This window comes from Pongo pygmaeus, chromosome 13 (genome assembly GCF_028885625.2).
Source record: "Pongo pygmaeus isolate AG05252 chromosome 13, NHGRI_mPonPyg2-v2.0_pri, whole genome shotgun sequence".
In the NCBI taxonomy this organism is placed as follows: domain Eukaryota; kingdom Metazoa; phylum Chordata; class Mammalia; order Primates; family Hominidae; genus Pongo; species Pongo pygmaeus.
This window is the reverse complement of record NC_072386.2, coordinates 107,226,064-107,238,772: the sequence shown is the minus strand read 5'-3', so window position 1 is coordinate 107,238,772 and position 12,709 is coordinate 107,226,064. Positions and strand designations below refer to the sequence as shown.

The following is a 12,709-nucleotide window of genomic DNA, read 5'->3' as shown; positions in this document are numbered from 1 at the left end:
CACTTCTCAGAAACTGTTTTTTCAGCTGTATATTATAGTTGTAAAAAATTACGACATTACTTGTCCAAGGCACTGTTGTGAGATCCACAATGTCTTGTGTTTGGCAAAGAATACAAGATTAGGAAATGTGATTTTCTTTTCTGTCTTCTCCCTTTTCCAAGCACTTTTCCTATCACCATCTTAAAAATAAAACTGCATTAAAAATAAGACTATGTTGTTAGAATAATATTAGTAATAGTAATAATAACAAGAACTGGCATGTTTTGGGTGGCTATTAAGTGTCTGGCATGACCCTACTTTTTTTTTTTTTTTTTTTTTTTGAGATGGAGTCTCACTTTCGTTGCCCAGGCTGGAGTGCAATGGTGCAATCTCTGCTTACTGAAAACTCTGCCTCCCAGGTTGAAGTGATTCTCCTGCCTCAGCCTCCCGAGTAGCTGGGATTACAGGTGCCCACCACCACACCCAGCTAATTTTTGTATTTTTAGTGGAGATGGGGTTTCACCATATTGGCCAGGCTGGTCTCGAACTCCTGACCTCAGGTGATCCGCCCACCTTAGACTCCCAAAGTGTTGGAATTACAGGCATGAGCCACTGCACCCAGCCTGTTATCTTAAATCTCAACAACTTTATATTGTCAGTGATATTAGCCTATTTTATACGTAAAAAGCAGAGACTACTATGAGGAAGAAGCTTGTCTATGGTCACATGCAGGGCTGTGGCTAGCCTGTAAGTTACCTTTTATATAAATTAGGAAGAGGAGCTCCTCTACTTGTATTCAACTGCAGGAGCACAGGCATGGCATGTGAAGCTGAGGGTGGATTTAGTCCCCATCCACCCTTTTGCCTTGTCACCTTTTTATGTATATATATATATATATATATATATATATATATTTTTTTATTATACTTTAAGTTCTAGGGTACATGTGCACAACGTGCAGGTTTGTTACACATGTATACATGTGCCATGTTGGTGTGCTGCACCCATTAACTCATCATTTACATTAGGTATATCTCCTAATTTTATCCCTCCCGCCACCCTGACCCCGCAACAGGCTCCGGTGTGTGATGTTCCCCTTCCTGTGTCCAAGTGTTCTCATTGTTCAATTCCCACCTATGAGTGAGTCACCTTTTTACAGAGCTCAACTTGTGTAACTATACAAACAGACCCTGGTTGCATGCGTAGTTTTGACCAAACTGAATTTCACATCCAGATGTATATGAAGTTCAGACCGCATCCGTTCCATTACCACCTTGGAATTTTTTCTCTTACTGACTTCTTTAAGATCCTGCTCCATCAATTATCCTTTCTCTCTGCCATATCTTCAGCGTCTCCTTCTCCATCTCTGTTTTTTCCTTCCCAGCCAATACGCCCCATCAGATCTCTACACTTGAGTACCACAAGGACTGAAACAAATTGTTATTCATATTTTCCCCCCTTGTGCCTAGCTGTAAACCTGGCACTGAATAGGCCCTCTCAGCAAATGCTCTTTCAGAATTCTTTTAGTCATCGCACTAAGCTTCCTTGTATCATAGCTAGCTTTTACTGTTTCCCTGGCGTCCCTCAGTGAAAGTTGCTTTGCACACAATGATCCTTCTTTGGCAAGAAAGGATCAGAAGAGGTTTCCCCAGAGCAATCATCTTAAGTAGGCACTAGAGGGCAGCAGGAGATCACATATGACCTTTTTTTTCCAACCTTCTGTTACTGACCACAACCTGCCTTGTCTCAGGAGGAAGAAGTAAATGTTACCCTTCAGTGCCGACTGATTGCTGATTCTGGCCAAGACACTGGCCACTACTAGGCCACTGGGCAGTGTCCAGGGGTCCCTCTCCCACAGAGAGTATGACCTGCCTCAGAAATTTAATTGCTTTCACTTGAAGACAGGTATCCTTTTGCAAGTTATGCTTTATCACTCTGTGCCTCAGTTCTCTCATTTGTAAAAGGGGGAAACAGTCCCTACTTTGTAGGACGATGGAGAACTGTGTGAGATCATAGGTGAAAATGGGCTGGCACAACATCTTTTGTTTTATTCCTAGAAGAGTTGGATGAGGAGTTAGTATCCCCATTTTACAAATGAACAAACTAAGGTTGGAGAGGTGAAGTGACTTGATTAATATTTGAAATCAGGTAGTCTGACTCAACAGTTTTGGACTTAGCATTCAGTTCTACCCTGGTCTGCTGTCTTCTTGTAGGTAGAAGACAGGTAATTTAAGGGGAAATTTTTGACAGTTAAAGCATCAGGCAGGTTTCAAGGGAAGATTTACAGATTCAGACATGTACAAGAATTGAATAATGCTAGGATGAATGCCAAGGGCTGGAACAAATGACCTCTGATGATGCTCTTGACACCCTAGCATTGGATATTTTTCATTAAGTTGTTTCTCATTTATCCTCCAAATAATCCAATATTTAGGTACTAAAATTATTAGCATTTTACAGATGAGGAAATGGAGCCTTAGAGAGGTTAAGGTCTTGTTCCAAGGTCACCCCGCTAGAGAACGAAAAAGATGGAATTTAAACTCAAGCAAAACACTGTGCTCTAGCTGCCCCTCTGTAATTGTGCTTATTACTTATACATTTAGGGGACGAGCTTCCAAATTCACTTAGATTAGGAAATCAGTTGTCCTAGGGTTTGGCAGTTTTATAATTCTGTCTTCTTATTTTTGGAATCTCCACGGTTGCTTCTCTTTCCATTCCCCAAATGTGTGTGTGTGTGTGTGTGTGTGTGTGCTTGCAATATGAACACGACACATACACTACAACATACACATACTCATACACATATACCTTCTCAGAAGCCACCCAACAATGCCCTATGGTTCTTGGGATAGGAATTTCATCTACCTAGTTAGATAATTGTTTAATTTTAGTATGACCCCACACCCCAACTAGAGTCCAGGCGTGAGTACTGTAGATAAGGCATCTAATAGCATAAAGTACGTAACTCTGGGCTTGGGTCTGATGCTTAGGATAAGAAATGTGGTTCCTGGATGAGAAGTTAGTCTAAGTTTAATAGAGCCTTTCCACAATGGAACTTGAGGCCTAGAAAGGTACTGATTTCCACATCTTTAGAAATATCCAAGAATAAATTGGAGGATTATTTGGTGGTAAATGAAAAATTAGATGGGATTTCTGACCAGGTGACCTTTAGAATGCTTTCCACCCAGGAGACCCTATTAGCCCAGGGAAATGGGTGGAGGAGATTGGGGGCATTACCTGGGGGTGGGAGGTAATGGGAAGATACAAATATTTGGAACGGTTATGACTCATCCTGTAGGAGTGAAAACTGGTGCTGAAAGTTTTTCAGAGAGGAAATATGGACAGTGGAAAGAGCAGAAAAACTGGGTAGAAATAGCTAGACTAGTTGCTAGCTGTGTGACTTTGGTCACGTTACTTTACCTCTCTGATCTATCAAGTGTACATTAATAAAATAAAACAAAGACCAACTGTCTTTGGGGCTGTGGTGATAAATTGGGATAGTTGGTCTGAAGTCTGATAAGCATTACACTAGTGGAACAGGAGTCAGATTTATGCATTCATTTATTCATTTGTTCATATATTTACCTGCAGACTGTCTACATGATATCAAACAGTGAACTCTGTGCTTGGAATGCAAATGTTCATTAAAAATGGCCATGGTCCTTGTTCTCATGAAACTTATGGTATATTTGGAGAGAAATATATTCATTTAATTATTATATTAAATCAAATAATAAAAACGTGACATGTACTATAATGAGGATATAAACGGTTCAGTTCATAGTGCAAATTGAGAATAGTCAAAATATAGTCTGTGAAAACAAGTATGCTCAAAAGTATATATATATGAGTTGATTTTGCCACTCTTTGTGATGTGTTTACTGGGATAATTTTCCTCTACCTCTAGATGAAAATCTTAGCAGACCACATCTAATCTATTATCACTTATGGAATAGGCAGCAGCACTATCGATATTTTACGTTGCTAACATACTTTCAAATCAGGAATTAGGATTTCCAGTCCAATATTTTAATCAAATCCTTTGACAAATAAAATCTCCATGTCTTTCCCAATAGGAGCATTAAGAGGTGGGAATGGTTGGCCTTCATGCTGTTTCTTTACTTTGCACCTCTTCTTCCCCTTCCTTCATAGTACAAGCAAAAAAAAAAAAAAAAAAAAAAAGAGAGAGCAGTGGTCAGGATTAGGAAGGTCATACTTGCTCCAGAATTATTTTACCTGGCTTTGTAGTCTCTGGTCCTGGCATCTTTATAAAGCTGGCCGTTTCTGGGGGCTTGTTCAGGGGCTTTTCAGCGGTCCCCATTGCTTGGGACTTCTTGTAAGACCTGGAACAGTGCCATTTCTCTTTGGCTGGCTTCAGTGATCCCTTCCTACCTGCTGTATCTCTGGCTTCCTACCTCATGGAGATTCACTGTGGGGGACCCATCACTCTGTTAGATTCCTCTTGGGTAGGGCTTAAAACAGTTCCAGGCCAGTTCTTTCTTCTATGTGACCCATATACAGTTCAGAGGAAGCAAGCATTTTTCACTGGGCAAGTTCTGGGGGTTTGGGCTAATCCCCATGCAGCTCCTTCTGTTCTGTTGGTATAGGCCACTACAGCTTTTTCAGGTGAAGATAGAACCTAGTCCATTTTCTTGCCAGTTGCTGAGAATATATCCAAGTTCTCCAAGTGGCACTCCTGAGGGTTCCTCTCACAAAACTTAGAGTTAGAAGATAGCATGTAACACTTGAGCTGGCTAGGGGGCTGAAGACTCCAAACATGGTAATAGTTCTTTGCAAAAACAAAACAAAAACAAAACAAAAAACAAACTTCCTTAAATCTCTTCTTGCAAATACAAAAATTAGCCAGGCATGGTGGCATGTACCTGTAGTCCCAGCTACTCAGGAGGCTGAGGGAGAATTGCTTGAATCCAGGAGGTGGAGGTTGCAGTGAGCCGAGATTGCGCCACTGCACTCCAACCTGGGTGATAGAGCAAGACTCCATGTCAAAAAAAAAAAAAAAAAAAAAAAAAAAATCTTTTCTTGCTACTTTCTGACCTCTCTTTTTTCTTTTATATTCCTTTTTTTTTTTTTTTTTTTTTTTGAGACAGGGTCTCACTCTGTCACCCAGGCTGGAATGCAGTGGCAGAAACTCGGTTCACTGCAACCTCCATCTCCCGGGTTCGAGTTATTCTTGTGCCTCAGCCTCCCAAATAACTGAGATTACAGGCGTGTGCCAACAGGCCCAGCTAATTTTTGTGTTTTTCTTCGGGATGGGGTTTTGCCATGTTGGCCAGGCTGGTTTCAAACTCCTGAGCTCAAGTGGTTCACCCGCCTTGGCCTCCCAAAGTATTGGGATTACAGGCGTGAGCCACCGTGTCTGGCCTAACCTCTTTTTATGTCTTTGTTCTGGCTGAGGTTTCTAGAGTTATGAAATTGGTTAGATTTCCTCTCCTTTGTAAATTCTGCATCTAGGGGCATGACTTTGGAATTTTACTTCTGTTAGGCCTTGTTGTCTGAACAGAAATTTCAATTTCAATGTCGTGTAACAACAGCAGCAATGTAATTATGACAACTACAGCAACAGCAACAATAACAAATAATATTTATTGAGTGCTTAACTTGTTCCAGGCCCCTTACTTAATCCTCACAATAACTCTTTTAGGTTGGTACTATTATTTATAAAGGGCACACTAATGATGCTGGACTTTGATTGTTAGGCTGAGAAGTTCATATTGCACAACACAGAAGTGCAGGCCTTGCTAATGGCATTTCAGCTGGCTATTTTCCCCTTCTTAAAGATATTTGTGTGGGTCCTTGAGTCAGGCCTCAGAGCAATTGCTTTCCTCCAACAGGAGACAGTAACTCCGCCTAAGAAATGATCCAATTTCAGTAATTCCTGGGAGGCCATTGCTATAATAAAGGCTGTTCTTTATGATATAAAAGTCTCACCCCTTTCCCCTCTCCCTTAATGTTTCTAATTTGAGCCCCTCTGGTCCCTGTGGAGCTTTTAAATGCTTCAAGTGCAAACCTATTGCCAAAGCAAGCCTGTCTGACTAGGGAGGCAGCGCCCTGCACCGTTGCCGAATATTGAACAAACATCCGTGCAGCTTTGGCTCTCCCAGAAGTCCTTAGTCTGATGCTTTGTTTTGTTTTCTGGATGAGGGCAAGCGGTGCCATCACCTCCTGCCGAAAAGCCCTGGCTGCCCTCCCAACAAGGAGTTGTCACTTCAACTGAGGCTTTTTTTTTTTTTTTTTTTTTTTTTTTTTTTTGGTGGCAACAAAATAATACCCAGCAGGAATTTGGGAGGAGAAAAAAGAGAGTTCAGTTGGCAGGTTCTCAAATGAATGGGTTGTAGTGTCATTGGAACTGAATTGGGCTTGAAACCAGACATGATCCTATTTTGGAAGCATTGTTCAGAGGGATGGGAAATGTGAACAGAGGATAAGTCTCTTCAAAAATGTTCTTTTTCCTTGGCCTGTTAAAGACACCATATTTTAACCTAACTCTCCCATTCACTTAATGGCAAGGGCCTACATGAAAACCTAGAGAGGGTCAAAGCAACTGGAAAAGTGCTCAGCTATTCATCTGTTGACTTTTTTATTAGAGCACTAATTTTATTTTGGGAAGAGGTTGTATATTGACTACAATCATATATTAGTTATCATCCTTGTAATTTACCAATTCTGGCTCTTAGGTTCATCGATGCTTCAATAAGGCAGCGCAGGGTATATATGTTTACTATGTATTTAACAAATATTTAAAATATTTTTGAAAGCCTTCTGTGTTCCAGGTACTGTGTAAGATGGATATGGGATCAGCAAAACTGATGCTGTCTTTTCCTTCATGTAGTTTACAATCTCGAGACATTAATAGGTGATACAGAGAATAGGATACTATGAGGATCTGTAATATGAAACCTTAATAGGTCAGGTGCGGTGGCTCATGTCTATAATTCCAGCACTTTGGGAGGCTGAGGTGGGCAGATTGCTTGAGCTCAGGAGTTCAAGACCAGCCTGGGCAACATGGCGAAATGCTGTCTCTACCAAAAAATACAAAACAACAACAACAACAAGAAAAAAACAAAACAAAACAAGAAAACATTAGCCAGGTGTGGTGGCATGTGTCTGTGGTCCCAGCTACTTGGGAGGCTGAGGCGAGGGGATTGCTTAAGCCCAGGAGGCAGAGATTTCAGTGAGCTGAGATTGTGCCACTGACTTCAACCCAAGTGACAGAGTGAGACGCTGTATATATATAAAATAATCTTGGTATACGTTAGTGGCATGAGGAATTCAGGGAAGGCTTTTCTGAGGAATGGGCACTTGAACTAAGACCTGAGGGATGAGTGGAAGTTAGCCTGGAAAAGGCAGGGCTGGAGATGGGGTGGAAGAAAGAATTCTGTGCAGAGAGAAGAGCCTGTGCCAGGATTGAGAGAGACAGAGGGTATATGCAAGGGATTTAGCCATTGTAGCTGAACTAGGAGGAACAGAATAAGAGATCCAACTAGAGAGGTAGCATGTTGTCTAGATCCCACAATTTCTATGTGCTGTCTTAATGGTTTTGGTCTTTAACCTAAGAGCAGTGAAGTGAAATGGAAGCGTTTTAAGCAGGAGAAGAATATAAGGTTTGCCTTTCGAATAGATGACTTTAGCCACAGGGTAAGGTTGAATCAGAAGCAATTAGCTTTTGCAATTGTAATGTCTACAGAGGAATAACTAATGGAATGGCTAATGGTGTTTCATCTTAACTCTCATCTAGATCATAACTTAGGCATGACACAGTCTCTAAGAAACGGATCACTGTTAATACAAGTGCGTGAGACTTAGAAATAAGTCCCTTTCCTTATTTTGGTCATAGGTTTCAATGGGGTTGGACCAGATTATAGCCCTCCTTTGGCAAAACTAACCCTTAAATTCAGCTGTAAATTCTATACTGCTACTGTGGTGCAATTTTCAGCCAAGATTGTGGGCTTTTAACTGCACCAAAAGGGATAATAGATTTAAAAAGCTGAAGATTTATTGAACAGAAGCAGACTAGCAAAGATCTATAGATTATTGTGGTGTTAAATGGATAGATATATCTTTAACCCAATGACTATGAATGTTTGTTTGATCAAGGGAATTTTTACTCTTAGCACCAAGTTACATTTCTTCTCAGTGAAATTATGTGCATATAGCAAGGTGCTATGGGGATCATGCCATCTGTGCTTTAAAATATGAGATAACATAAGATAGTCGTTTAAATGATAAATTGGTGATTAGAATACTGGGATTGTGTGCTGAAAGGACTCACTGTGTGACCTTGGAAAATCATTTTCCTTCTTTGGGACACACTTTTCTCTTCTTTAAAATGTGAAGATTTGTACTAGATCAGCATACCAGGGTGTTCTTTCAATAGTTTTTGAAATCTATTTTATGAAGAAAAGATGCCCCACTCTATTTTTTCCCCCTGGAGATTCACAATCTAAGTATATTGATGGTGCATTTGATTCCACAATTTTTACATTACTTAATCCATCATACTTCCATATTCCTGTGTGGTTGGATCATTTCTCTGAAACTCAGTTTCCCCGTCTATAAACTAGGTCAAGAGCAGGGGTTGCCAAACTTTTTCTGTAAAGGGTAAGTTAGTTAATATTTTTAGGCTTTGTGATTATAGAGTCTTTGTTGTAACCACTCAATTCTGTCCTTGCAGCTATTCACAATAAATGCATGAATGGGGGTGGCTGTGTTCCAATAAAACTTTATTTACACAAGCTGGAAGAGGACTGGATTTGGCCCATGGGCCATAGTTTGTTGACCTAGGCCAGAGCATGGGCTAATGAGTCCCTAGTGTCCTCATTGCTCTGACTCCCTCTTGACCTTCTCCCTGAACGGCTATTCTCTCCCAAGTTTGAAGTCATCTTTCCTCAAAACTATCCCTCTGGTCTACAAAAAGTCATCATCATCTTCTTTTGAAAGGTCTGGATATAAGACTGTCTCTAGCTGCTGGGATGCCTTCTTTACACCCTTGTTTTGTTTGTCTTAGTAACTACCCTTCTTTAATCCCTGTGAAGGATTGGTTAACTGGAATTTTCCTTGTCTTCCTCCCCCAGAGCCTTTGATCTGATGCTCATAAACATTTGCTGACAGCCAGACAGAAAAGGTGGAGGCCAGATTCCAGGCCTGAGGGCCCAGAGAGTAATGAATGAAGGCTGCGTTTATTTGTATTTCTAATTGGCAAGTCCATTTCCAGATCAGCTGCATGTCACTACAAGCCGAGAACAAGAGCGAGAGACAACTCTCCTTTTTCTCCCCGACATCAGGGCGCAGGGCCCCTATTTCCACTGAGGCAGGAGCTTGCCTTGACATTACTAGGCTTCGTTGAAGCTGCCAGATGGATTAAGCTCTGTCTCTTAGTATAAAATTACCATGTTTTACCACTCAGATTATGCACTGCACATCTGTGAGGATACCGTTCTCATAGTCTGTGATGTAAAAGGAACTCTCTTGGTTGTACAAATCACTTCGCTTCTTCAAGGTTTTTGATATAGCCATAGAACCCTTTATTTTTACGAAATCTTGTATAGAAGGCCAGTCTATAAAAGAAATAAAAGTGAAACTGCTCTGTTTGAAACAGAAATGAGAGTTTAGAGCCCTGCCTGCTCAGTTTCCCTCTTTTTCTATACAGTCAATTGCTGTGGTGCTTCCTAGGATCCCTAGGATTCCTCAGAAGAGTTTTGGAGTCTCTAGACTAGATCATGAATATAGTTCTAGCCATTCGGAATTCTATAATCTCTCTGGCTGAGTATCAAATACATCTGTCGCACCATGTTCGGCGCTGAAAGTGGGTAGGAATGGGAGCCATGGCCCCTGGTCTCCAAGAGTTGATAATATTGTTTTAGAGGTCAGCAGAAAATGGGAAGGGAAAATGAACTTAAATAAGATCTCATAAATAGAAACACTTATTCATAAAAGAAGGGCTGGGGCAATGAAGAATGACTCCCTAAAGACAGTTACATTGGAATGGAGCATTGATAGAAGAGACATGGAGAGACAGAGAGGAAAAGCAGCACAGAGTGAGCAAAGGCGCAGAGGTGGAAAATACTGGTTTATAGATCGAGAGAGATGGCACAGAATGAAGCATGCATAAGTCAGATCTCAGTGTGCACATGAAGAAAGAGGCAGGAAAAGTGTGAACAAGGGAACAGGTAAGCACACACACAAAAAAGGAGAAATGATGTCTTTTCCAGACAGTCCTACCTCCTTCTTTCTCATTTGCTATTCATAACTGATTTCATTGGTATTATTAACCCCATTTCTCAGAATTTATCATTGGAGTCACCTGTATATTGACATTTTCCTAAGGTTGCAGAGGTATTTTCAAGCAGAACTGAGATTTCAGATGAAGTTGGCTTGACCCAAAGCTTATGTTTTCCTTGTAATATTGGGCTGCGTGGAAAATATAGGACTAGATATAAATTTTAAAGGAAGCATATACTTTTCGTAGGTTGACAGAAGACAGAAAGGAATTTTTGGTTGGGTAAAAAATATCTTTGAATATTTATATCTTGCAAAATTATTGAATAATAATCTAGCCCAACCAACCAACTTTATTTAATTAATTTATTTATTTTTCATTTATTTATTTATTTCGAGATGGAGTCTCGCTCTCTTGCCCAGGTTGGTGTACAGTGGCACAATCTCAGCTCACCGCAACCTCTGCTTCCTGGGTTCAAGTGATTCTCCTGCCTCAGCCTCCTGAGTAGCTGGGTTTATAGATAGATAACCCCATGCTTGGCTAATTTTTTTATATTTTTAGTAGATATGGGTTTTTGCAATGTTGGCCAGGCTGGTCTCAAACTCTTGACCTCAGGTGGTCCACCTGCCTCAGCCTCCCAACGTGCTGGGATTATTGTGCCTGGCCCCAACTTTACATACGGGAAAAATGAGGGCCAGACAAAGCAAGTGGATATTTAATGTAAGTGGTAGGACAATACACCATTCTGGCCTCTGAACCCTCAGTCTGGCAGTCTTTCCAAGGCATCATGAATAAATCACTCTATCATCTTTTTACCTCTTCAATGGTTACCAGCTTCTTAGCATCTGTATTTTGTGAGTTCAAGAGTCTGGCCTTTTGAATAATCCTGAGTTTACCTTTCCCTCTTCCTGTTTTGTGCCTCTCCAGAGACCACAGAGCTGGGCAGCAAGAAGGAGCTCAAGTCCATGCCCTTCATCACCTACCTCTCAGGTTTGCTGACAGCCCAGATGCTGTCAGATGACCAGCTCATTTCAGGTGTGGAGATTCGCTGTGAGGAGAAGGGGCGCTGTCCATCTACCTGTCACCTTTGCCGCCGGCCAGGCAAGGAGCAGCTGAGCCCCACACCAGTGCTGCTGGAAATCAACCGTGTGGTGCCACTTTATACCCTCATCCAAGACAATGGCACAAAGGAGGTGAGCTCCCCTGACCCAGCCACTCAGTCAAACTTGACCAGCCCTCCTACCTCCTACCCTTGTGGACCCTTTGTCCAGGGGGATTGTCATCATGATCATCAACATATCATCATCATGGTGATTACTAGCATTTATTGATTCCTTACCATGTTCTAAGTACTTACATAGTTTGAGAATACTAGTTGTTATAAACAATAAACCCTTAAATCTCAGTGGCTTAATACAATCAAAGTTTTTGTTTGTTTGTTTGTTTGTGCAACATCCCAAATAGATGTTTTTGATTGATGGGGGGCTTTATGAGAAGTAGTGCAGGCTGGGCATGGTGGTTCATGCCTGTAATCCCAACACTTTGGGAGGTCAAGGCGGGTGGATCACCTGAGGTCAGGAGTTTGAGAGCAGCCTGGCCAACATGGTGAAACCCCATCTCTACTAAAAACACAAAAATTCACCAGGTGTGGTGGCAGGCATCTGTAATCGCAGCTACTTTGGGAGGCTGAGGCAGGAGAATTGCTTGAACCTGGGAGGCGGAGGTTGCAGTGAGCCGAGATTGCGCCATTGTACTTCAGCTTGGGTAACAGAGTGAGACTTGGTCTCAAAAAAAAAAAAAAAAAAAAAAGTAGTGCAGGGACTCAGCTTGTTCCCTGTGCTGCATTGACCTGATGCTTCCACAATTGCTGTGGAAGGAGAAAGAACAGGGAGGGTTGCACAGCATAGGTTTAAATAGATCAAGCCTGAAACTGGCAAATGTCATTTTTACCTCTCATCCATTCTATTGATTAGAACTCAGCCATTGTCCATACCTGTCTGAAATGAAGACAGGGAAATGGATTTTAGCTGTGTGCCTAGGAGAAGACATGGGTTTGGTGAAAACCTAGCAGTATCTACCTCAGTACAATACTTGCATTATCTCATTTACTCTGCCCTCCAGATCTGTGATTTACTTACATATATTGGTTCGATTCATATGAAATTGCTGACATTTGGCCATTTTTTACTTATAAAATCGCAATTTCATATGGTTCATTTTAATATCATACCCATTTTACAGCTGAGGAAACCTCAAAGATATTGAGTGATTTACTCAAAGTTGGTCTGCTCCAGAGTTTATATGCTTAGTCATGAAATTATTGCTTCTCTTTTTCTCTTTGGTTCTCTCACTTTTAATTATAGAATGGCAGGGCTTCAGGGGACCATATGAATTATTGATTCACTGGTTTGCAAACTTATCTTTATGGAACACTTTTTCCAAATACACTCTTTCTTGAACCTCAATCCATAAAATCAGGAATAATGATGCCAC

General features: G+C 41.1%; 1 protein-coding gene across 5 annotated transcripts in view; it reads left to right on the top strand.

Annotated features, from left to right (window-relative positions):
• The window catches only part of ASTN2 (astrotactin 2), a 999,842-nt gene that overhangs the window by 755,182 nt on the left and 231,951 nt on the right, over positions 1–12,709 (top strand). For all 5 annotated transcript variants that reach the window (XM_054500794.2, XM_054500795.2, XM_054500792.2 and 2 more), the window contains one exon: positions 11,144–11,409. In XM_054500794.2, coding sequence (XP_054356769.1) covers positions 11,144–11,409 — 266 coding nt within the window. The remainder of the gene's footprint in view (positions 1–11,143; positions 11,410–12,709) is intronic.